This window comes from Pseudorca crassidens, chromosome 1 (genome assembly GCF_039906515.1).
Source record: "Pseudorca crassidens isolate mPseCra1 chromosome 1, mPseCra1.hap1, whole genome shotgun sequence".
NCBI classification, from domain to species: domain Eukaryota; kingdom Metazoa; phylum Chordata; class Mammalia; order Artiodactyla; family Delphinidae; genus Pseudorca; species Pseudorca crassidens.
Genome location: NC_090296.1, coordinates 76,287,763 through 76,313,086, shown reverse-complemented (window position 1 = coordinate 76,313,086; position 25,324 = coordinate 76,287,763). Strand labels below are relative to the sequence as shown.

General features: G+C 38.2%; 1 protein-coding gene across 1 annotated transcript in view; it reads right to left on the bottom strand.

Annotated features, from left to right (window-relative positions):
• SUPT16H (SPT16 homolog, facilitates chromatin remodeling subunit) overlaps positions 1-25,324 on the bottom strand; it is a 32,131-nt gene that overhangs the window by 1,447 nt on the left and 5,360 nt on the right. The window contains exons 2-25 of the mRNA XM_067741231.1: positions 19,243-19,335; positions 18,041-18,211; positions 17,239-17,391; positions 16,533-16,679; positions 15,977-16,128; positions 14,324-14,496; positions 12,861-12,951; positions 11,982-12,055; positions 11,732-11,844; positions 10,551-10,616; positions 10,340-10,435; positions 10,146-10,261; positions 9,905-10,058; positions 9,269-9,396; positions 8,598-8,733; positions 8,365-8,491; positions 7,982-8,100; positions 7,363-7,488; positions 6,927-7,039; positions 6,560-6,635; positions 5,982-6,151; positions 1,709-1,838; positions 958-1,087; positions 746-823 (exon numbers count right to left, since the gene is read on the bottom strand). Coding sequence (XP_067597332.1) covers positions 746-823; positions 958-1,087; positions 1,709-1,838; positions 5,982-6,151; positions 6,560-6,635; positions 6,927-7,039; positions 7,363-7,488; positions 7,982-8,100; positions 8,365-8,491; positions 8,598-8,733; positions 9,269-9,396; positions 9,905-10,058; positions 10,146-10,261; positions 10,340-10,435; positions 10,551-10,616; positions 11,732-11,844; positions 11,982-12,055; positions 12,861-12,951; positions 14,324-14,496; positions 15,977-16,128; positions 16,533-16,679; positions 17,239-17,391; positions 18,041-18,211; positions 19,243-19,335 — 2,932 coding nt within the window. The remainder of the gene's footprint in view (positions 1-745; positions 824-957; positions 1,088-1,708; positions 1,839-5,981; positions 6,152-6,559; positions 6,636-6,926; positions 7,040-7,362; positions 7,489-7,981; positions 8,101-8,364; positions 8,492-8,597; positions 8,734-9,268; positions 9,397-9,904; positions 10,059-10,145; positions 10,262-10,339; positions 10,436-10,550; positions 10,617-11,731; positions 11,845-11,981; positions 12,056-12,860; positions 12,952-14,323; positions 14,497-15,976; positions 16,129-16,532; positions 16,680-17,238; positions 17,392-18,040; positions 18,212-19,242; positions 19,336-25,324) is intronic.

Sequence of the window (25,324 nt, the reverse complement as noted above, 5' to 3'; positions counted from 1 at the left end):
ACGTGGGCCTCTCACTGTTGTGGTCTCTCCCGTTGCGGAGCACAGGCTCCGGATGCGCAGGCTCAGCGGCCATGGCTCACGGGCCCAGCCGCTCCGCGGCATGTGGGATCTTCCCGGTCCAGGGCACGAACCCGTGTCCCCTGCATCGGCAGGCGGACTCTCAACCACTGCGCCACCAGGGAAGCCCTGGAGTCAGTTTTAATCTTTACTCAGCTGCTTACTAGTTGTGTAATCTTGGGCAAGTACTTAACCTTTCTGAGCCTTGGTTTGTTTATAAAATGGAAAACTGTTTTAGGATTAAAGGTAATCTATGCAAAGGACTTATCACAATGCTTGGGATACAGTACAGTACTTTCCTTTTCAACTTTCATTTACATTTGGCATTTGGTTTCAGAGTAATTAAAACCAGTACTACAAAAACATTCCTAACCTGGAAGAGGCCCAGAAAGCTAGACTATTATAGGACTTAGATTTGGAGACCAAACAGCCTAATTTTGGAGCCTTACAAGACTATCATGGCTAAGGGCCCACCGGGGGGGTTGAGCAGATGAAAAAAGCATCCAAGTCGGCAGAGTTGTGCCACCTGGAGAGCACGGACACACTCCAGACCTCATTTTCTTCTCTGGTCAATGAAGTTGTAGCTGTGGCTCCACGTCAGTTTTATATTGTTCTTATGTTACTCTTATTCGGCAAAAAATATTGAAACCTGTGCCTCAAAAAAATAAAACAACAACAACAAATCTACCTTTTCGGGCTTCTTCCTCCAGTTCATCCCAATCCTTTCCACTCTCTTCTTCACTGCCCAATGATTCCTTGGAATAATCTGCAATAACATTGATTAAGCATTATTTATTAGACAGGAATGGAAAATGGAATGATAAAATTCTTCCCTTCTAAAGCCTCCAGAAATGACATTAGGTTAAGAAGTCATGAACACTTTTTCCTACGAAGACTAACCTGATTCTTCAGCTTCTGATGAATAATCTTCATCACTGTCCTCCTCCTCTTCTTCATAGTCATCCTCTGAAGGATTAAAAGTCTCATCTTCGATTTCAGACTCAGAATCCCCTTCCTCAGCATCACTCCCCTGGTGAATTAGAGAGAGCATAATACTGTACACTGGGTGTTTTCCTTTTTTTTTTAAACACTTACTTTATTAACTTAATGAATTAATTCAACCCACTTAGCACACCAGCATTATTTCTATCTTACATGAAAAAATGAAACAAAAACACCCAAACCCCTGAGTGACCAAGAGATACAAAGACTTAATTAAAATTAATATAAGGTACAATCACTAGATACCCTAAATATCTCATTCTTATTTCTTAGAGTCACTTCATCCTTCTTTACCCAGGAAAATTAACCACAGACATACTGTTGGTAATAATGCACTAAACAGAGGTAGGAGGGCAATTTTTTAGAAAACAATTTTTGCAAGATTACCTGAAGAATTTTCTCCCAATACTAAGAAATTCTTTGAAGGAACAGTTTTTGTAATCTCAAATCTTGTCAGTGGCTACCGATGCCCAATTAATTTATCATTTACCTGTAAAACTAACTTGGAGAAACAACAATACCAAGTTGTATTCAGAGCTTCTCCCGTTTGATCTGGTCCCCTACGTACTACTTATATGGCATTCTCCTAACCGCCCAAATGATAATGGGCAACACTATGTACCAGAAAAGAAACCCCACACTCACGCACCTCACCCTCAGGTTCCAGAAAAGACCAGCCACCTTGTTCAAAGAAGCCCTCAGGGTCATCAACAATGGTCTTCATAATTTTAGTCCAGTTGAGGGACTGTACTCCTTCTGTGTACTTTAGGTCACAAGAACTGGGAAAAATAACATTATAAAGTCAAAATCAATCCTCTATACTTTGTGAGAACATCCCGTGTCATCTTGGTCATTAACATCTCTAAAGAGCAGATACCCTTTGCATACTTGGGAGCAGGTATTCTTTGCGCTGTGCCACCACAACGTACCCAAACATCTGATGTTTGGTCTCCCAGAGCACTAGCCCTCACGAGAGCACCTTTTTTTAGTATTTAAAGTGCCTTGTGTTAAGAAATGCTCTAATGACATTTATTCACGTCTACTGAGGAGCACAGAATCAAAGTGGGTGGGAAAGAAGAGAAAAGAAAACCAAAAAACAATAATAGTAAGGACCACAACAAGAAACCTTCAGCATAAAACCTGTCTGAAAGACTAGCATCAAGCCATTATGGGCACAATCATAAACACTGAAACTTCTGCTTCTAGCCATGATGGGAGTGCCAAGGACTAGATTTACGTTTGCACCTTAAACAACCAGAAAACCAAACAAAATATGGAACAACACTTTTCAAACACTGCATAAAAAGCAGCACAGGACTAAAAAATCCCTGTGGAACTACACAATGGAATGAACAGCATCAGGAATGGTAAATATGTGAGTAAATATAAAAGACTTTCCCCTACTCATTTTGTAAATTAAAGGATAGCTGTTTAGAAGCTAAAATAATAACAATAAATTGTGGAATTCACAGTATATTAGAAGTAAAATGGATGATTAATAATAGCAGAAAGGATAGAAGTAGAGAAATGGAAGCATAACAACCTTCTAACAGACATGGTATATTATCTGAATGCAGACTGTGATAAGCTAAAGATGTATATGTAAACCTTACAGTAATCATTATAAAAGTAAAACAAAGATTTGTAGAGCTAATCAGCGAACTAGGAAGATAATCATAAAGAATCATAAAATTAATCTAGGGACAACTCCTGGCGATCCAGTGGTTAAGACTTCACCTTCCAATGCAGGAGGTACGGGTTCCATCCCTGGTCAGGGAGCTAAGACCCCACATGCCGTGCAGCCAAAAAACCAAAACATAAAACAGAAGCAATACTGTAACAAGTTCAATAAAGACTTTAAAATTGGTCCACATCAAAAAAATCTTTAAAAAAAAATCATAAAATTAATCTAAAAGAAGGCATAAAAAGAGAAGAAAAGCAACAAGAACAGATGGGAAAACAAATAGCAAGATGGTACATTTACTGGTGGTCCAGTGGTTAAGAATCCACCTTCCAATGCAGGGGATGCAGGTTCGATCCCTGGTCAGGGAACTAAGATCCCACATGCTGTGGAGCAACTAAGCCAGTGCACTGCAACTACTGAGGCTGCATGCCACAACTACTGAGCCCATGCACCACAACTAAAGAGAAGCCCACGTGCTGCAACAAAAGTCCCGCATGCCGCAACGAAGATGCTGCAACGAAGATCCGGAGTGCAGCAACTAAGACCCAAAGCAGGTAGGTAGGTAGGTAGATAAATTGACCTTCTTTAAAAAAAAAAAAAGAAAAAAAAGAAAAAAAAAAAGATGGCAGATTTAAACCCAGCCATGCTAATAATTAAGTGTAAATGGCCTGTTTTTAGCAATCCGTTAAAAGGTAGACATTCTCAGAATGGATTAAAAAAAGTAAGACCCAAATATATGGTGTCTCCAAGTAAATCACTTTAAGTATAAAGTAATGTAAGTTAAAAGTATAGGGACAAAAAAAAGACACACCATACAAACTCTAACCAAAATAAAGCTAGAAGTCTATAGTAATATCACACTGCGTAGATTTCAAAACAAGGAATGTTACCAGAAATAAGAAAAGACACTTCATAATGATGGGGAAAAAAAAAAAAATCAAAAAAAAAAAATTGATAAACCTCTAACCAGACTAACAAAAAGAGGAAATTATCAATATTAGGAATGAAAGGGGATATATGATTGCACAAATACTAGAATTGATAAACTTAGACAAAATAAACCAGTTGGTTGAAAGATACAAGTTGATTCTAGAATTTACGTAGAAGAGCCAAAATAATAATAGCCAACTTTGAAAAGGAGCTAGGTGGGAAGACTTACACTACCTGATTTCAGGATTTACTATAAAGCTACAATATTCACGACAGTACAGTATCAGTGTAAGGACACATAAACCAATGGAACAGAATACAATACAGAATTAGACCCTCTCCTACATATTCTTTTTTTTTTTTCAAACAAAGATGCCAAGGTAAATCAATGGGTAAGGGATAACCTTTCCAACAAATGAGAACTAGAATAACTGGCTACATATATGCAAAGTATGAATCTTGATTCTTACACCACAGTAAAAAAAAAAAAAATAACTCAAAATGGATCACAGACCTAAATATAAGACCTAAATCTATGGAACTCTAGAAGAGAATAGAAAATTTTTATGACTTTGGGTTAGGCAAAATTTATTAGATAAAACATAAAGAGCAGAAATTATAAGAGAAAAAGGTTGATCAAACATATTTCATGAAAAATTTACACTTTTGGTCTTTAAAAGACATCTTAAGAAAATGAGAAGGCATAGAAACTACTGGAAGAAAATATATGCAAACCCTCTATTCGATGAGGGACTTATATCCAGCCTAAAAAATTCTTAAAACTCAGTAATAAGCAATGTGATTTTTAACATGGGCAAAAAACATGAATATACTTTATTAAAAGTACAGAATGACACATAAGCATAAAATGCTAAAAATCATCAGTAATCTTGGAAATGCAAGCTGAAACCACAATGAGACAGCCACCCACCACAATGGCTAATACGGAAAAGACTGACAACACCAGGTATTGGTGAGGATGTGGAGCGACTATAACTCTCACATGCTGTAGGTTTTCCAGCCACTCTGGCAAAGGATTTGGCAGCTTCTCATCAAGTTAAACATACACTTAACCATAAAACATATGACACAGCAATCCCACTCTTAGGTCATTTATCCAAGAGAAATGAAAACATATGTCTATACAAAGACCTGTACATAACACTTACAGCAGCTATTCATAAGACCCCCAACGGGAAACAACCCAAACATCTATTAACTGGTAGATGGGTAAATAAAGTATGGACTCTCCATAGAGTGGAATACTATTCAGTAATAAAAAGGAATATAGTAATGATGTGTAGAACAACTTGAATCAATTTCAAGAGCATTATGCCAAGTGAAGGATGAAAGATACAAAAGATTACATACTTGTACAATTCCATTTATGTGAAATTCTAGATGAAGCAAAATACATAGTGGCAGAAACCAGTGACGGCTGAAGGGAGGGGAATGACTATTATAAAGGGGTATGAGGAACTTCTGTGAGCAAAGGAAATATTCTATATCCTGATTATGATGGTAGATACAAGACTGTACACGTTTGTTGAAACACATCAAATCATATACTTAAATTGAAGAATTTTATTACATGTAAATTGTACCTCAATAAAGCTGATTTTAAAAAGTCATACAAACTTAATAAGTATTTGTGATACCATATCACTTACCTGCATATGTTTCTTAGGAAAATCCTCATATTAACTATAAACTTGTATCTTTCTCACAGTCTATTTCTAAGCTCTCTCAACCCATTTCTTAAGAGGAGATTTATATTTATAGTGCCTCCCCTTCACAGGTAAGTGGAGGGGGAAGGAGGGCAGAGCAATCTACACTCATGGCTACACATGCCTCACCCTTTACCTATGTAGTGATGTCTCCCTTTTTATCGGGGTTCCGGTACTTCTATGAGGAATTCTTTTAGCTGAAGTGTCAGTATATGAATGTCAAAGGCTAAAAAAAAAATATATTCTCTCATCTTTTCGTAAAAATAGAGAACTAGAAAGAAATATCCCCCACTTTTTGTAAATAAATTATTACACACGTGTATGGATCTTTTTATATACCCATCAAGTAGAATCAAAAAAGATCTTAGATTTTGATTTTCCTACATCCATAAACTACTGTTGGGTATTCAGGAAAAAGTGGCTCTGTCTAACAGATCCCAAATTTTCGAGTCCTGGTTGATAACAACCCAAAGGCAGTTTCACTAAGTACACCAGCAGATTTTATGTATGACATACCACACTCATATTCTATGGTACAATGTTCATGGGCTAAGTGGGAGATTGCTGGCAGGTCTACTTACTTCAACCATTCCTTGATGGGGTCAAGAGAGGCAACAGGAATGGCATTGATCATTGTCACTTTCTTGCTGTAGTCCTTGTAGACGATTACCATGTCAAAGTTCTTCAGGTGAAACTGGACTCGCTCAAAGTGAATCAGCTCCACTTCATCCAACGTCACCACAAAAGGTGGCTGTCAGGAAAGAACAGGATTATTTTCATAAAAATACTTCCCACAAAGCACTAGCATTTTCAAACACTTTCAGGATCTAAAAATCACTACACAAAGGATAACTAAACTGTTTTTTGTTTGTTTTTGGGGGCAAAGACTAAATACGAGATACCAAGAAGCCCCAGTGAAAGGATCTGCAAGATCAAAATCTTTCCTCAAGGAGAATACATTTAAGGAAATTATGTAAAGAAACTATCTTTAAAAACTAAAGAGACTTTTAAAGAATCATTTGTTCAGTAAGTTTTATACCTAAGATAAGTATCAAAAATGAAAATCCAAAGCAATAAGGACCTAGTTTTCAAAATGTCTACCCTCTTGCTTTCTTTTCTCTAACACTTGTTTTCCTAAAAAGAGGTCAGAAATACTCACCCACTCTGTAGCATTTACCAGCGCACTACTAGTGGGCTGGAGGAGGCAGGTACTCCTATAGGGAGCGCCATTGAATCTGAAAGACAGCAAGAAACTCACCTAAGATGGGGCTCATTGCAAGAGAAACTGCTGCTGCCACAACAGGCTTCTTTCCTTTTCCCATTCCAAACACAACTCCAGCATGCTTGCTGGAAACTCATTTCCAGAGGGAGCCTCTCAGTCTTAAGCCATTCACCCCAGCCCTTAAACATTTCCAAGAAGGAATGGATGTCCATAGGAAAAAGGACATGATATGTCATGTTAAATTATTATTAAAGGAAGAATAACTAATTTTTCTAAAGGCCGAAAAGAGGAGGAGATACATTACCCCAAGTCCCTAAAAGGCACTTCAAATTCCAGTTCCTCCTTAGTTAGAGCCTCTACTTTCTCAATGAAATTTTTAAAGGCTGTTTTCAGTTTGTGCCTCATTTCTCGTTCCATCTGCAGAAGAAAAAATTACGAATTAACTACAGTTATCACTTGTTAATAGTAATCCCTTCAAAACGCATGAAGTGCTTTTGTAGTCCTTAATTCTGGTAACTATGATACTAGCACAGATACTTTATTACAGGTCACCATAACATTAACTGTAGAGCTGAGCCTGCAACTTAAGTCTAATCCATAAGCCATAGCACTACACCATGCCAGCAGATACTTGAGAAAGTTCTGCAGATAGTTTCAGGTGTTGTTTATAAAATATAACAATTACTGAACTCAGATCTGGACTGCATCCTACCTCACTCCCCTGCAAAACCAAATTTCACCTGCTCAGCATAGAGGTCATCTCGGTCATGCATATGCTGATGTTTCCCCAAGTCTGTGGTGATCTCCCCCACTTCTGTGTAGAACTGCACATCTGTGTGCCGCTTCTTCCCAAACATGATGGCATTCTGAGGGCACAAAGCAGAAAGAACAAGAAAGAAGTCAGAAGACTTCTTCCACAAAGAAGTCTACACAACAGACAAGCAAGATAACAACAAAACATGAAAGTATTAAAACATCTACACTGGAAACCACAGCATTTATGTAAAAACAGTTAAACCATCCCTGGTGTCATCATCAATAATGACATCTGGGAATATGAAAGAGTATAAATTTTTAAAAGATTATGTTGGTAATAAATTGTCTAAAGAAAAATTTTCAGAAACAGGAATTTGGAGAAGACCTTATACGTTTTGGAGGTCATTATATATCACACCAAAGGAACAAACACGCTTAGCACCTTCTAGATGTCAGGCACTGTGGACTTTATAAGCATTATTTGATTCAATCCTCCTGATGATCTTATGCAATAGGTGATATTTTTCATCACTATTTCAAGGGAAAGAGGGAGATAGAAAGATCTTGCCCAAGAGCTCACAGCTAGCTGATAAAAAGATATACCTTGAGGTGAAAGTGCAAGACAATAATCATTTCCCCATCACACGGCTGGAACAAAGCATGCTTGATGTTATTGTATAGAATATCCACTTTGTCTCCTCGGACAGACGTGAAGCGAAAACCTGCGGGGGGGAAGAAAGGAAGCAGCTAAGTATCAAGGAACATCATCAGGTTAGGCCAGAAGGTACTGAATCTTTTCTGGCTGATTTGAACAGGGTCAGAGGAAATGCCAATAAGGTACAGAGCTTTCCTTTCCTTCTGGCCACACAGCGATGTCAAAGTAGATTCCTCCAAGCACTTCCTTGTCCTACTATATTATCTGATCTGTCATTCCTACAAATGTGCCCCTGAAGACAAAGCCCAGGCACATGAGACATCATCCATACCATTGACATGGGCCTCCAGTGAGCCTTGCATCCTCTTTTGGGCAATATTCGGGCGAATGTACAGATCTTTCAGTTTGGGATTACTCCGGTTTAGATTGATCACCAGTGAGTCTTGTTTCACGATGCCCTAAACAGAATGAAAATCAATGTGAATTTTCACGTTATCTTTCCATGTCCCCAAAACCCACATGTGTCCTTTTGCACGAAGGTGCTTTGTTGGTGTTCAGGTTCACCTCTTTCTCTTTTTCTTCTGCTTCCCGAGTCTTGTAACGCTTCTGCACTTCTTTTATAATTCGGAAAGCATTCTGAAGGTTCAAGGCTGGTACTGTCTGTTCTCCAGGTGCCTTCATATTTGAAGCTCGGTATGTACTGCAGAAAAGGGGAAGCACTTATGTGAGTTTCTTTATTACGCCAGGTAACCTGAACCCATTATTACGTTTTATAACTGGTTTAATTATCTTTTAGGAGAAAAAGGTACTACTGACTGGTGAAACAATGTCTGGAAAACTGAAAAAACCTCCCTTTCTTCTCTCTTAAACAGAGAATATTATAAATGACTAATCCATTGGGTGGGGGAAACACACATATATTTCAAATCCAGCATAAACTTCCCCAAATTATCCTATTCCACCTCAAGAATGAATAGACTCCAATGTGGCACACATTTGAGATTTTATCACCAAATATGTATATAGTGAGGATAAAATATCTTCACAAGGATTTAAATTAGGTTCCATCCTCAAAACAGTACAAAGTTAGCAAGGTGAACCTAATCAAGTGCCACTGAGGAAGGTGCTGCCATTCACTAGAATGGGGGAGAACACAGCACAGAGAACGAAATGTTTCCGAGGGTAGCACTTCTGCCAACAGGCATTTGGGGATGGTTGTTTTCCTGGGAACTCACATTTCCTTGACAAAAGTGGCTTCTGGGTTAGGAAAGATGTTGCCTTCATTCCTGCCCAGAGCACTGCCTGGGCAATAGAAGTTGATTCGCAAGTAAGTATAATCTCCTTCCACAGACATACTTATATTCTGTTCAAAGAAAGGAAAAGCATTAGCAAAATAAACAGATTTCTTTCCTAGATAAAGATCAGTAGCTATAGAGATGCTAAAATTAAGTTAGTAGTTACAAGCTGCTAAACCTAGCTTGTAATCCTTAATCTAAAACTAATAAACTACATATTTAGCCTATTTTTTTATATGACCAAATGTGTGTTTCCAGAAGAATCACTGAGTTCTCAAAGTTCTTTCTCTGTGCCACATTTATGAAAAAAGGTTAAAAAATTCTCAAAGTTCAAAGAGAAACAGGCAAATTATGTTTCTAGACTAGATCATTTAACTTTCTCCAAAGTGCAAACTGGAAAGGAAGAAAAATGACAGCAGGAGATTAGGGATGGGGGAAAGTCAGTAATGCGAGAAAGGTAGCGTCAGAAGGAGCAGAATGTGAGAGACAATGCAGAAAAGACAGTCATCTATGATAAGCAGGAGAGTCATCTATTTTAAGACACTGTTTGGATGGAGCTTGATTCAAAGTTAGTACCTTTATTGTGGCAATGTGAAAAGGCGTCGCAATGCCAAACACAGGCATTATTACAGTCTCATATTTCTTATCAATGTAGATCTTCATTTCCCGAATATGTGGTTCCTTAGGCATCAAAGACGGGTTTTTATAGGACACATTAGATTTACGAGCTCTGGAGTGGGAATAAGATGTTTTTGAGAAATTTCTGCACAACACATATAACCCTAAAACAATCTTACTACTGCATGCAAACTCTTACTTCTGAATCTGCTGTTCCCCTTTCTGTTCAGTCAATCGCCTCTTTGCTTCCTCATTGAGTTGAGCTGCCAGTTCTTTTTGATGTGCTCTTCGCTTTTCTTCTGCAGTCATCTCATTCTGGAGAAGGGAAAACCCAAGTTATCAAAACCTGTGAACCATCAAAGTAATACAGTAAACTTAATACAGTAAACTTACTCGTGTTCTTTCTGTAAGTAACGCTGCTCGGGAACCTCTTCCCAACAGGTCCTCAGCCTCATCTTTCTCCTCTTCCTCTTCTTCCTCATCCTCATTCTATGGGGGAAAAAAAATCATAATCAGAAATTCAGGTCTTAATTATTTTAGCCAATATTGTTTATCTTCTTCACTGTATCAAACTTCCTATACCACTCATTTATCTTCTTCCTACCTTTAGAAAAATCCCCACGTTCTTCACTTTCTTCTTCACAGAAGTGAGAATGGTAGCCGGGCCATCCTGGAATACAAGTAGGAAGTTAGACATCTGTAAGAGCATTTAAGTGAAACACTTTCACTTTCAAACCCAGTAAATAGCTGGGCCATGCTTTGAACCTTCTGGTACTAAAAAATCTTTGACAACAAATAAAACCAGTTATCTTCTGAAACACACATCAGGAACTACAATTTGGGAGGCAACGCTGGGATCATGATTAAGAATACAGGCTTGATTTGAAACCTGGCTCAAGCACTTTCCAGCTCTGTGACATCAGACAAGTTACTTATACTTCTGTGCCTCAGTTTCTTTATCTGCATACTTGGATAAGAATATTTACTTCACAGGGTTATTATAAGGATTCAATGAATTAATGCATAAACATGCTTAGCTTATAATAAGAGCACTTAAATATTTGCTATTATTAAGAATCAGTTCCTGCTAAGTGAAAGAAACCGGTCACAAAAAGACCCCAAATATCCAGAAAAGGCAAATCCTTAGAGATAGAAAGTCAGTGCCTAGGCCTGAGGGGGAAGTGGGGAGTGACTGCTAATGCACACAGGGTTTCTGAGGTGATGAAAATGTTCTAAAGTTAGACTGTGGTGATAGTTGCATAACTGTGAATATACTAAAAATCACTAAATTGTACACTTTAATTGTATAGTATGTAAACTGTAGCTCAATAAAGCCATTACTAAAAAAAAATCAGTTCCATTATCAGAATCAGTTCCTGACATTATCATAATCGAAGTTCAAGCCACAATGTAATAAAGGGTTTGGCTTAAACAATCTCTATCCCTAGCTGTATTAGGCTATCATAGGGATCTCTCCTTCCCCTTAGCTAGCATTTAACAAATATAAAAACAAAAAACCCACATAAAATAGACAAGCAATAAACAAGAGTAAATAAGGATTTACTATGTAGCACAGGGAACTATATGCAGTATCTTATAATAATTTGTAATGGAAAATAATCTGAAAAAAATATATAACTGAATACTTTGCTGTACATCTGATACTAACATAATATTATAAATCAACTATACTTCAATTAAAAAAAAGGAGGGGGGAACCATAGGGTAAAAATGCGCTTCCAAAGTCAGTTCATGACCACTCAAAGTGGAAGAAGCAATACATACCTCATCCACAAGCACTGTGTCACCAATGAATAGGGCATAGGTTTTCTCTTCTGGTTTCTTCCCTTCCTTGTTAGTCAGGTCTGAGAATCCCAAATTGATGCTGAAAACCATTCCTAAAAGAGCAAAACAGGAATGAGTCAATGACTGTGAAAGGATGGAGAAGTGTGATTTTATACAGAATAGAGGGAGACAAAGCAAAAAGAAAAGTTTCAAAAAAGTTATTTTTCTATTGCATGCATGTAAAACTCACCTTTCTTCAGTTTGTACTGATTTTTACTATTAATTACTAAAGAGCCTTCACGGAATTCAATGCCCATTCCAAACCTAAAAAAGGAATGAAGAGAAACTTTAGCAATAGGCTAAAAGATCTCTAACCTGAGTCAAGTACAATATATCCTATTTCAATTTTCAAGATAAGGCAAGCAAACATGCTGAGTGATTTGCCCCTGATGATCAGTCAGTTAAAGAAGATCTGAGGACAGTCTTTGGGTTAATATGTTGAAAATGACTTTCTAATTAAGTACTGCATATAACACTTATTATATTTAGTAGAATGTGATAACTGGCTTCATTAAGTCACCTAGGCCAAGACTTGGTATAGGTCAATATATTTCCTCTTGTCCATCAGAGAAGGACAGAAATAAACTATATACCCCAACTAACTTCCATCTAAGGAGACTGCCTAGAGCTTTTGTTTCTCAAATGTCTTTGGTTCTGTAAGATGTTATTAGGTATTTCTAGGTGTTCAGTGGTCAAATACATTTGAGAAACACTGGATAAAATAAAAACTGAAAAAAGAATTTAAATAGTAGGATATCTCAGAGTACTTAATTTGCAAATATGAGCTGAGGTGTTCTAAGAAAGGAAATATAGTATGTAATGTCTCCTCACATTTGTAATTTAAGGCTGGAACACTACTGGCATCTACTACATTGGTCTGGAAAAATCTCCACCCTATCCCTGGGAGTAGAACTCAAGCATTTCTCACATTCTCTGATAACACAATGTGTCTGGCACACAGTTAAGTTTAATAGTCCATAAATATTGGTTGAATCATCTAAGAATATTCTGCCTGACTGCCAGTCACGAAAATTGACTCAGAGTGACAGTGTATATCATAGCATCTTACCCAAGGTTTTTGGTAATTCTGTTCAGCAGCTCTGGCTTCTGCTTTTTAACCACATCCATGACAGCATTATATACATCACATATCTTCACACCTAATGAGACAGACAGGGGACATTAAAGCATCTTTCAGAAAAAAAAAAGCCCCAAATCACATTTTTTTAATCAACATTTTTTTCACCTATTAAGTCCACTAGGGACTTCCCTGGTGGCGCAGTGGTTAAGAATCCGCCTGTCAATCCAGGGGACACGGGTTCCAGCCCTGGTCTGGGAAGATCCCACATGCCACGGAGCAACTAAGCCCATGCGCCACAACTACTGAATCTGCACTCTAGAGCCCGTAAGCCACAACTACTGAAGCCCACGCGCCTAGAGCCCATGCTCTGCAACAAGAGAAACCACTGCAGTGAGAAGCCCCCACACTGCAACGAAGAGTAGCCCCCACTTGCTGCAATTAGAGGAAGCCTGCGTGCAGCAACAAAGACCCAATGCAGCCATAAATAAACAAATAGATAGATAGAGAGATAAATAAATAAATAAATATTTCATAAAGCAGGGTTTCTCAAAGCATAAAATAAGGAATACAGTTGCAGGAGTGGTAGGACTTAGAAATGTGCATTTTAAAAAACAATCTGCCTGGTCATTCTTTAATTACACTGTTTTTTAGAATCACTCCAGTGGGACTGTGGAACCCCAGTTGGTTTCATTGAAATAATTCAAGAGTTGATAAAAGGTATCACATTAAACTTATTATACATTTTGAAAAACACGACTACTAAATGGGTGAATTACTGCTGGAAGAACTCTGGACTTAATTTTTCAGGGTCTAGGATATGAATACATATTTCAAGCCAGATATGGTAGCCTCAGAGGGGTTTTTATTATTAAACTACCTAGGACTATGATCTCTAATTGGATTTCTCAAGATCGACTTGAGGTATCATGGGGGAATGGTGCCTGGAAGCTCTGCAAAACATGAGCGGGCTTACGAAGTAGTTTGAAGGTGGTAAACATGAAGGCCCATTTAGCCATCGGAGAGTGAAAAGTCTCAAGGCAAAAGAGTGTCAAGTGCTTTGCTCTTGAGGTAGGCAGCTGCTTGCTTAGCAGGGCTGCTATTAGATCTCTCAAACTAAGATTCCGGGTATCCATTCAATATAGGATTAATATTACACAGCCTGCTGGGAGAGATACTACTTCTCAGAAGTTTCTCAAGAAAAGTAATAAGGCCAGAGTATTTTATGAAGATCTGGACACAGAGGCCTAACCAGTCAGAGGTTTTTTTAAACAACAGTATAAAACCACAATAACCACCCATGCATAAAAGTACACTGAGGAACTAAATGCTAGGATGACTGGAGGTTAGTAAAATCTAATTCTATTTACAGTACAAGAGCCTCAGGGATAAACACGCCCATAAATGCTACATTTTTGTTACATGATTTTTAAACCTTATCTAAGGCACCTTACCATGTCTTAGTTCCTTTAGCAGCTCCTCTTGAAGCTGAAGCAAAAAGTTGTAATTTTCTTGAACCTCCTGAGAAGGATCAACCATCAAAGTGCGAACAAGGTTGGAGCAGTAAGATTTGAAGCGAATACCCATGGCACAGGTAATGGCCCCAAAATGCATGTGATTCTTGTCACTAGAGACCAAAGGAAGAAAGCATTTCATTACACAAACTAGTGAAGTCCTTAGTATCACTAACACACACATCTGTAATCACTACCTTTCCCTGCTATATCCCAAAGATGAAGCGGAAAAATGACCTAAACTTTTTTTTAAAAGAACAAATCAGTTTATAAATGCTCTGGAGTAACTTTAATGGCCATAGCTTTTAGGATAAAAATTCAGTAAAAAGTTGTTGTATCCTAAGTATGTAAAACATATACTGAATTTTATTCATTATAACCTAACAGCATGATGGTAAGGCATCACCTTTCCACCAGTCCACTATGAATTCACCATGAATTAATCCTTTCCAACCAACCAGGACACACAGCATTCTTTACAGTATTTTAATTTTTATTTTATTTACTTATTTATTTTAAAACCTATGGTTATAACATCATTGCATGTATGTATGGATGGATGGATTTATTTATTTATTGGTTGCATTGTGTCTTAGTTGCGGCATGCTGGATCTTTGTTGAGGCATGCGGGATCTTTTGTTGTGGCACAGGCTCTTTGCTGTGGCGCATGAGCTTCTCTCTAGTTGTGGTGTGCGGGTTTTTCTCTCTCTAGTTGGGGCGCATGGGCTCCATCCAGGGTGTGTGGGCTCTGTAGCTGTGGCGCACGGAGTCCAGAGCACTGGGCTCTGTAGTTGCAGCACTCCAGCTCTTTCATTGAGGCGCGCGAGCTCAGTAGCTGTAGTGCGTGGGCTTAGTTGCCCCGCGGCTTGTGGGATCTTAGTTCCCCAACCAGGGATTGAACCCACATCACCTGCATTGGAAGGCAGATTCTTTACCACTGGACCACCAGAGAAGTCCCCTCTTTACAGTATTTTTTAAAAATCAGAAGGGGAATTACATTACGATATATCTAATAAGATTTTTTTTCAACATTTTGCATTTTTCTCGGCATTTTAAATCATCTGGAAAATGCTTACAATCAAATACTCAAGTAAGAAATGAGTAACTGTGAAATAAAATAAAAATATGCATAGAATAAGACAAGAAGATAATGTAAAAAGCAGGCTAATGATTATTCTTTCTCCTCCTACTTTTTTTTTTTTTAATAAATTCATTTTATTTATTTATTTGGCTGCGTTGGGTCTTCGTTTCTGTGTGAGGGCTTTCTCTGGTTGCAGCGAGCAGGGGCCACTCTTCATCGCGGTGCGCGGGCCTCTCACTGTCGCGGCCTCTCCTGTTGCAGAGCACAGGCTCCAGATGCACAGGCTCAGTAGCTGTGGCTCATGGGCCCAGTTGCTCCGCGGCATGTGGGATCTTCCCAGACCAGGGCTTGAACCCGTGTCCCCTGCATTGGCAGGCAGATTCTCAACCACTGTGCCACCAGGGAAGCCCCTCCTCCTACTTTTTTGAATTCCAGAATGAGTCCAAGAAAAAAAACAGGCCAAAGGCTGAAGTGCTCTGGTTGTTGTTATATTTTGAAATTCTCCTACTTACCTCACCACACTGAACTTGAGGTTATAGTTGCCACCACTCTGAATGATAGGAGGGTAACACATTTCCACAGTAGAAGGGTCTGCCCCGGCTAGGTATTTTTTCTCTTCTATGGCCTTTTCCACAGACTCAGCCAGTTTGCTGTGTCGAACTTTCTGTAAGTATATCCAGAAATAAAACAATACTTACTAGAGAGTGGCAGAGGGGTGTTGGGTTTTTGGATATCACCATTTGAAGATAACATATATCCTGATATCATATAGGATGCTATAGAAGTCTTACGAAGTGGTTTATGCACCACTTAACATACTGGTGTACATGTAAAGCAAATTTAGAGAATATGTGGAATTCACAGCTATTCAAGGAATTCTCAAGTGAAATACTGGGTAACCTCCAGAAACTACAGTGCAGGTTTATAGTTATTTTGAAAGAGAGCTGGCACAATTACACACCAACTTATGTATCAAAGGAAGGCGAACACACACCAAAAAACGCCGCATGGGAGAGACTTACTTCTGCTTCATTAAAACAGTAAAAAGACGCCCCCCTCTCTTTTCACCTCATCTGCATCGACTATTTCCATGACTCTTTCCTTGAAGAATTTGTTGAAGACCTCAGAGGTGATGCTGGCTGCTTTCTTCATTAGATTGAGCTCTCCATCCTCCTTTACAGCAATGGTATAGGCCACAACTGCACTGATGTCTATCTGCAATCAAAGCGATAAACAGTTTCTAACATGCAGATACGGAATTGCTAAAGAAATATCTCTCCCCCAAGTCAAATATTATCAGTGATGATATCTGGTTATTTAACAGCAAACTACTCATCAGCAGTCTGCAGAATATCTAAATCTCCTCTTCTTGGATTGAATAAACATCTGAAAGAGCTCTTTACCAGGTCACTGGTGTATTCTAAGAGGCATTAAACTAATGTATCATTTAAAATGTAAATATAAATGCCTCTCTCTTGAGGTTTCCATAAAGGCTGAAGGAAGGCAGACAGGAAAGAAAAGAAAAAAACAAAATTTTTTTTGGACAAGAGATTTTCCTCAGTTTCCCTCTGAAGTACCTGAACTCTCTCCTGAATGCCTCATTCCTAACTGGAAAGAAAACTGCCTTACTGCTCAGCCGAAGGGAATGAAAAATGGAAATGTGAATGAATATATAGCTTTCCCAAAACAAATTCTCTGCATTATCTGTTATGGAAGCTCCTCACAATTTTTTCTTCTCAACTCTCAATGTGCCTATTTCCAAGAGTATTCTTACTTTGTCAAAGCCCTCTTTGTTGAGGCAGTCATTCCAGCTCTTCATGAACTCTCCTGGGAATTTGTCTTTGCTGAACACGCCAATCTTCTTGCCATTCTTGCTTTCTTTAATGGCTTCAATCATTTTATCAAAGCTGCTCTTATTACTTTCATTCTATCAGTGCCACAGGGAAGAAAAGGGGTTCAATTTCAGAATTAGACATCTATGTTCTACTAGTACTAGGCAGAGAATATTCTAAACTACAGAAAGAATAAATTCTATTTCCCCTTCTACTACCTACTTCTTTAGGGCAGACTATAACACACCAAAAGGTAACGCAAAATTTCTTTCAATATCTTTATATGCTTAAGTGAAGTACCATATAAGCGGAGAAGGCTATTCTTTTTCTTCAGGAACAGCTAAGAAACTCAAATACAAAGGTGAACAACATTTTGAGAAGAAATCTTCTCAGAAGAGAAGTGGGCAGTATAACAAAAAAGAGTACATTTGATAAAAACTGGAAATGAGGTATGCCTCATTTTCCTTAAGGATATTTAAAAGCTATTTGTTCTAATTAAGGCACTCAGATTAAAACAAACAAGTTGACAGTGTCAAGAATGGATAAAGTTAGTGTTCACCAGAATTTCATAACCCATTTGTCTTACTGCAGAACTGACAGGACTACTGAACTCTTTTCTTCCTGACTAACAAATGACAGTCAGCTAAATCTTCCCCTGTATTTTTTAAATTCCTAGAAGGCTTTTCTGTTTATCACTTTTAAACATTCTTTCACATTTATGACACCTTCTTTATTAGTTCTGACCTTTTCTCGTATGAGCAGTGTGATGGCAGGGGCTCCATTAGCATTCTCATTGCCCTTAGTGTTAGCAATCTGTTTCAAGAACTCCACTTTTTTCTTGCTGGCCATAAAGATGATTTTGTCATCACAGAAGACCATGATAGTATCAGTTAGTTCATAACCAAAGAGCCATGTCTATGGGAAAAGACAACGGTGTGTACAGATACAAAAAAATTAATGTACTTACACAGAAATATTTATAAATTAAGGTATCTGTAATTAACTTCCAAATAATCGTGGAATGGGGAACCTGGATGTAGATTCAAATGAAATGAGATTGGTCAGGAGTTGACAATTTATTGGATAATGGGTACACAGGAGGAGTTCAATGTATTCTTTTATCTACTTTTATTTGTTTGAAACATTCCATAATAAAGACCATCAAATCGTTTGGATAATTTGTGTTTTATAGGAAGTATATTACTGTTTAGTAGGACAGAAATGCATAAAACAAGACACAGAGAAGCACCTCAGGGAACTGTGCATTCTAGCTCCCCAAAGATTGTTAGTTGCCTACCAATTACTCATATCTTCTCTCTCAAAGAGACTCATGACCTTTAGCTGGGCAAAATGCTCAGCACAAAGACCCTATTTCCCAACCTTTCTTGCAGCTAAGCATGACCATTAGATTAAATTTGGGCCATTAAGTTATAAGTAGAAGTATTCTGTGGGACTTCAAGAAAGTCTCTTTAAAAAAGGAGGGAGGGTCTCCCATTTTATTCCCTCTCTCCATTCTTTTTGCTCAGAATGCAGATATAAGGGTGAAGCTGCAGCAAATTTTGCAAAATGAGCACAAGGGCTATACTCTATGGATGGCAGAGTAGAGACCGGGAAAAAACCTGGGTCCCTGAAGACTATCTAAGAGAAAAAGAAATATTCTTTTTAACCCACTGTTATTTAGATTTTTCTGTTATTTAAAGTTAAATCCATCCTAATTTATACACTTCTCTTCCTTTTTCCTTATGTTCTAAATCAGTGCTGTTCACTGAACTTTTTGTGACAGAAATATTCTGTATGTCCTCTGTCTAACATGATAGCCACTACTGAGTACTTGAGACTTAGGACTGAGAAGTTAAAACTTTAATGTGGCTAGTGGCTACAATATTGAACAGTCTAGTAGCTAATTCAATGACTCTCAGGGCTAAACACAGCTGTAAATTTCTCACCTGTAACGCAGTTGATTTGGCATAAACGATTTCTTCATCAACACCCACTGATACAACAATGGCATCAACATTGGCATACTCATCTTCTCCTTTCTGAAAAGTAGAGTAATTTGTTCATTTTCTCTCACACTAGCAAAATAGGAATACAAACTTCAGTATTTACCCAAGATATGTGTAATTTTTTCCTAACAGAAATTCTAAGTTTAAGGTACATGTTTGCCTGGCAACCTCACAGCCATCACTTACTCTATTTTTATTTGTTTGTTTGTTTTTTTGCGGTACGCGGGCCTCTCACTGTTGTGGCCTCTCCCGTTGCGGAGCACAGGCTTCGGACGCACAGGCTCAGCGGCCATGGCTCACGGGCCTAGCCGCTCCGCGGCATGTGGGATCTTCCCGGACCGGGGCACGAACCCGTGTCCCCTGCATTGGCAGGCGGACTCTCAACCACTGCGCCACCAGGGAAACCCTACTCTATTTTTAAAACAGCTTTCTGAGACAGAATTCACATACAATTCACCCACTTTAAGTGTACTGTTCAGTGGTTTTCTGTGTATTTAGTTATGCAGCTATCACAAATTTTAGAACATTTTCATCCTCCCCCAAAAAACCCATTAGCAATAATTATCCATCTCCCCCCAGCCCTAGGCAACCACTAATCTCATTTGTCCCTAAGGGTTTGTCTATTCTGGGCATTTCATATAAATGGAATCATAATATGTGGCGTTTGTGTCTGGCTTCTTTCACTTAACATGCTTTCAAGGTTCATCTATGTTGTAGTATGTATCATACCACATCCCTTTTTATTGCTGAGTAACATTCCATTATGTGGATATACCACATTATATCCATTCATCAATTGTTTGATATATGGGTTGTTTCCATCTTTTGGCTACTATGAATAATGCTGCTATAAACATTCACGGAAGTTTCTGTGTGCACGTATTTCTCTTGAGTATATAGCTAGGTGAGGGATTGCTCGTTATATGGTAACTCTATGTTTAACTTTTTTTTTCTTTTTTTTTTTTTTTTGCGGTATGCAGGCCTCTCACTGTTGTGGCCTCTCCTGTTGCGGAGCACAGGCTCCGGACGCGCAGGCTCAGCGGCCATGGCTCACGGGCCCAGCCACCGCGCGGCATGTGGGATCCTCCCGGACCGGGGCATGAACCCATGTCCCCTGCATCGGCAGGCGGACTCTCAACCACTGCGCCACCAGGGAAGCCCTAAGTTTAACTTTTTGAGGAAACACCAGACTGTCTTCTAAAGTGCCTGCACTATTTTACATTCCCAATAGTAACGTATGAGGGTTCCACTTTCTCCACATGCTGACCAACACTTGTTATCTTTTTTATTATTTTATTATTTATATAGCCACCCAATGGGTATGAAGCAGTATCTCACTGTAGTTTTGATTTGCATTTGCCTAATGGCTAATTATGTTGACTGAGTCCCCATTCACATGATTCCTGATGAGCTGTATACCCTTTCTGGAGAAGTGTGTATTCAGATCCTTCGCCCATTCTGTAACTGGGTTACTGCTTTATTACTAAGCTTTAAGAGTTATTTTTATGTTCTAGATATAAGTCTCTTACCAGATATGATCTGCATTATTTTCTCCCATTCAGTGGGTTTTCTTTCACTTTCGTAATGATGTTGTCCTTTGAAGCACAAAAGATTTTAATTTTAAAGAAGTCCAAATTCTTTTCTTGTGCTTTTGATGTCATATCTAAGGTGGCTTTGCCTAACGCAAGGACATGAAGATTTACCTATGCTTTCTTCGACAACAGTTTTATACTTTTAGCTCTTATATTAGATCTATGACTCATTTTTGAGTAAATTTTTGTGTATGGTGTGAGGAAGGGGCCTAACTTCATTATTTCGCATGCAGATAACCATTTGTTCCAGCACCAAGGCAGTGGCACCAAACTATGTTCTTCACTATCACACACTCATAGGAAACAAATCCAGTTTCACTAAAAAATGTCCTTGACACAGTAAAAATGATTAGTATTATGAAATCCTAACCCTTGAGTATATGTCTTTTTAATATTCTGTGTAAACAAATGGGAAGTACACACAAAGCATTTCTGTGTGCAAACTGAAGTATGATGGTTGTCTCAAGGAAAAGCACTTGTATAATTACTTGAGTAACAAACTGAACTAGCCATTTAAACAGAGTTGGGCATCTGGCATACATTTTCTTGAAAATGAATTAAGTGAGCCTATAACTTCAAGGAAAACAAATGACAAACATGTTGTCAATGATGAAATTCGAGTTTTCAAGCAAAAATCAAAATTTTGACAAACTTGTACCCACCATTGTGAACTTGACAGCTTCTCTACTTACTCAAGACTTTTCTGATATCGGTGGTGATATTAACATACACGATTCTCCAATATCATAAAATGAAATGTGTACATTTACCAGATCTGTACAACTGAGGGAACCAATATTTTCCAAATAAGCAACGCTTGTTACAAAATCATCCATGGGTAAAGGATCAAAGGTGCAAGACAGACCCATAACTTGAGTATGAAAAGTTCACTGCTGTGGTTTTAGATTCCACATTACAACTAACTTTCAAGAGATTACCACTTCCAGACTTTTAGTGTAATAACAAAGAATATCCATAATTATCTGAAAAGGTTATTAAAATTTCTCCCTTTTCCAGCTTCATGTATGTTCGAAGCTAAATTTCTTTAGGTACTTGATACAACCCATACAAAGAAATGCTTTGTGGGGACCTGAATAATTTAAGAATGTAAAGGGGTCCTGATATCAAAGAGTTTGAGAACCACTGTGTTATGATTCCTACAACATATATTAACACTAACTCTGGCATCAAATATTCTCTCCTCCCTCAAATTTTGCTACATGCATTCCAACTATGGGATTTTGTGGCACTAGAATTACTAGTACCTTGATAACCTCCCAAAATTAGCAACAGGTATTCCCTTATATTTAATGCTTACGTGTTCTGGCTACTGACATATATTTCCTAAACATCTGTCTACAAAAAACACCACTGAAACTAACCAAAAAGTCCCTTTTAGTATTTTTTGATACTTGAAATCTTGGTTGAGTCAAAATTTTTTAGCAAAAAAAACACGTACGAAAATTCAAAATACACAGTAATAAATTTTTTAGAAGTATATGAAGAGGGACTTCCCTGGTGGCACAGTGGTTAAGAATCCTCCTGCCAGTGCAGGGGACACAGGTTCAATTCCCGGTCTGAGAAGATCCCACATGCCGCGGAGCAACTAAGCCCGTGCACTACAACTACTGAAGCCCATGCACCTAGAGTCCGTGCTCTGCAACGAGAGAAGCCACCGCAATGAGAAGCCCAGGCACCGAAATAAAGAGTAGCCCCCGCTCGCCTCAACTAGAGAAAGCCCGCGCGCAGCAACAAAGACCCAACGCAGCCGAAAAGAAAAAAAGATATATGCACCCCAATGTCCATTGCAGCATTATTTACAATAGCCATGATATGGAAGCAACCTAAGTGTCCATCAACAGATGAATGGATAAAGATGTGGGGCGTACGTGTACACAAACACACAAACACACACACACACACGAATATTTCACTCAGCCATAAAAAAGAATGAAATTTTTCCATCTCCAACAACATGGATGGACTTAGAAGGTATTATGCTTAGGGGAAAAATTCAGAGAAATAAAAATACTGTATGATACAACATATGCGAAAGCTAAAAAATAAACTAGTGACTATAACGAAACAGACTCACAGATATTGAAAACAAACTAGTGGTTACCAGTGGGGAGGGACAAAATAGGGGTAAGCGGTTAAGACGTGCAAACTACTATGTATAAAATAAACAAGCTATAAGGACATATTGTATAGCACAGGGAATACAGCCGATCTTTTATAACTATAAATGGAATAATATAACCTTTAAAAATATAACCTAAAAAAAACTACAATTTAATAATATCAATTGTGCTTACATTATCTTTATTTTTTAACAGCAATTTTTTATTTTTTGGTAAGTGACACAATTGTCCACTTACAGTGATATAAAGTATGTTCTCTGGATGTATTAAGATTAAAGAATTTTTTGGAAGATGAAAAGACGACAGAGAGTGGCAAATGACTAAGTGCCTGACAAGCATTCTCAGCCGGAAGATATTGATGTTAAGTGTGCGTATCTCATAGAGCCCTAATGGGCTCAGGGCTCGGGAGGCACCAAGTATTAGAGAAGGGGAAAGGGACATATTGAACACGGATAAGTTCAGAGCTAAGAACAGAAGGTCTGGTCAGCAAGCTTAAGTCCCCAGTTCTCGGAAGCCCTGAGACAACTCCTAATCCTTCCTCAAAGAGACTTAATTTATTCTCTGGAGAAAGGAGCTCAAAAAGGCTCTAGATACTAGGCCCAGCAGAAGGCAAGTACTAAATGCTGAGAAACTAAATGAAAATCTGTTTTCTGAATGACAACAACTGCCCCAAAGACAAGAATCAGAGGACTTTTCTTTGAGCATCACTGAATTCAGAGAAAATACTTCAGATACTGTCAGTATCTGGGGGTTCTCCATGGAACAAGCTAACCTATTCACTCTATCGTAACCCCTCTCTACTAGTTGAGAGACCCTATTCAAGCAGAGCTTCCCACCAGTTTCTTATTACCTTATTCTTAATACAAATGGGTAGCCAAGCCTCATTTTGATTTTTGTGAAGTGTCCTTCAAGTAAGAGGGAAAGCAAAGAAATCCAGAGGAAACAGGCATGGCCGAGGACAGAAAATAAAAATCAAATAAAACATCCCCTATAAGAGAAATAAATATAGTACATCCATGAAACGAGAAAAGAATAGGGGACAAAAAAGAACTTAGAAAAAAAAATTCAATAAAAAGTGGTAAAATAAAGTTAAGAAACAGTATCTGCAAGTAGAAGATAAAGAGACAGGAAATGAAATGGAAAGATAATAAATTTAAGCCAAAAGGTCTAAACCTTACCAAATCGGAATTTCAGGGGGAAAATAAACCAGATCACTGAGGAAACGGGGAGAAAATGATCAATGAATGCAAAATTCCAGCACTGACGGATGTGAGTCTTGAGACTAAAATGGCCCCCCACTTCCCAACTCAATGCAAAGAGGGTGGGGGGGGAAGACTCATACCAGGGCAGTGAAATTTCAAAACACAAGGAATAAAGAGATGTTTTACAGAGAACAATAGGCCACATATATTGGAACAGGAAATAGAATCACATCAGCCTTCTTCTCAAATGTAAGACTGAAAGCTTGAAGGCTGACAAATAGCTTCAAAATTCTGGGCAGAACTCTCAGAGATTTTCAATCTTGAATTTTATACCCACTGAACTATATTATTAACCAAAAGTGGAGACAGAATAAAACTTTTTAAGACACATAAGGGCTCAAGAAACATCTATTCTCTGTATTCTTTCCTAAGAAGTTCTTAGAGAAATGCTCTAACAAAACAAAGGAAAAAAAATCAAGACATGGACTGTAGGATACAGGGGACACTGGAAAGTTCCAAGTTTCAACAGGCCTAGAGAGCAACCCGTACAGATAGAGCAGAATAATGTAAGGCTGAGTGGGTGGGTGGGTGGGTGTTGGCGGTATTTAAAAAACAAACACAGAATTAACAAAATATCTGATGAGTGTGGAAATTTTAGAATAAAAAATTGATGAGATTATGACAGATCTGCAGGAAAAAAATTAGGGCTAGAGACATTTAAAAGAGGAGAGAAATTGAAGTAATCATTAATGCCATGAAAAATGAAAAACTGCAGAGAAAAGGAAAAGTAATTAATTGTATTCTACTGCTTCGCCCAGCAGTGAAAATAGTTGCATGAGCATAACAATGTAAACTGACTGAGTTTACTAAAACTTTTTGGGGAAAAAAACTTATCAAGAGGGATGGATATGTGATAAAGCAAGTATGATAAAATATTAATTGTGTAAACTAGGTGGGGGTACATGGGTTCTTACTGGAAATTTCTTTTATCTTTCTGTATGTTGAAATTTTTCATAACTGTGTCAAGAAGAAAATTTACAGGAAGTGTCAGGAGGCAGGGAAGCTGGAATGAATATGATGGTATAAG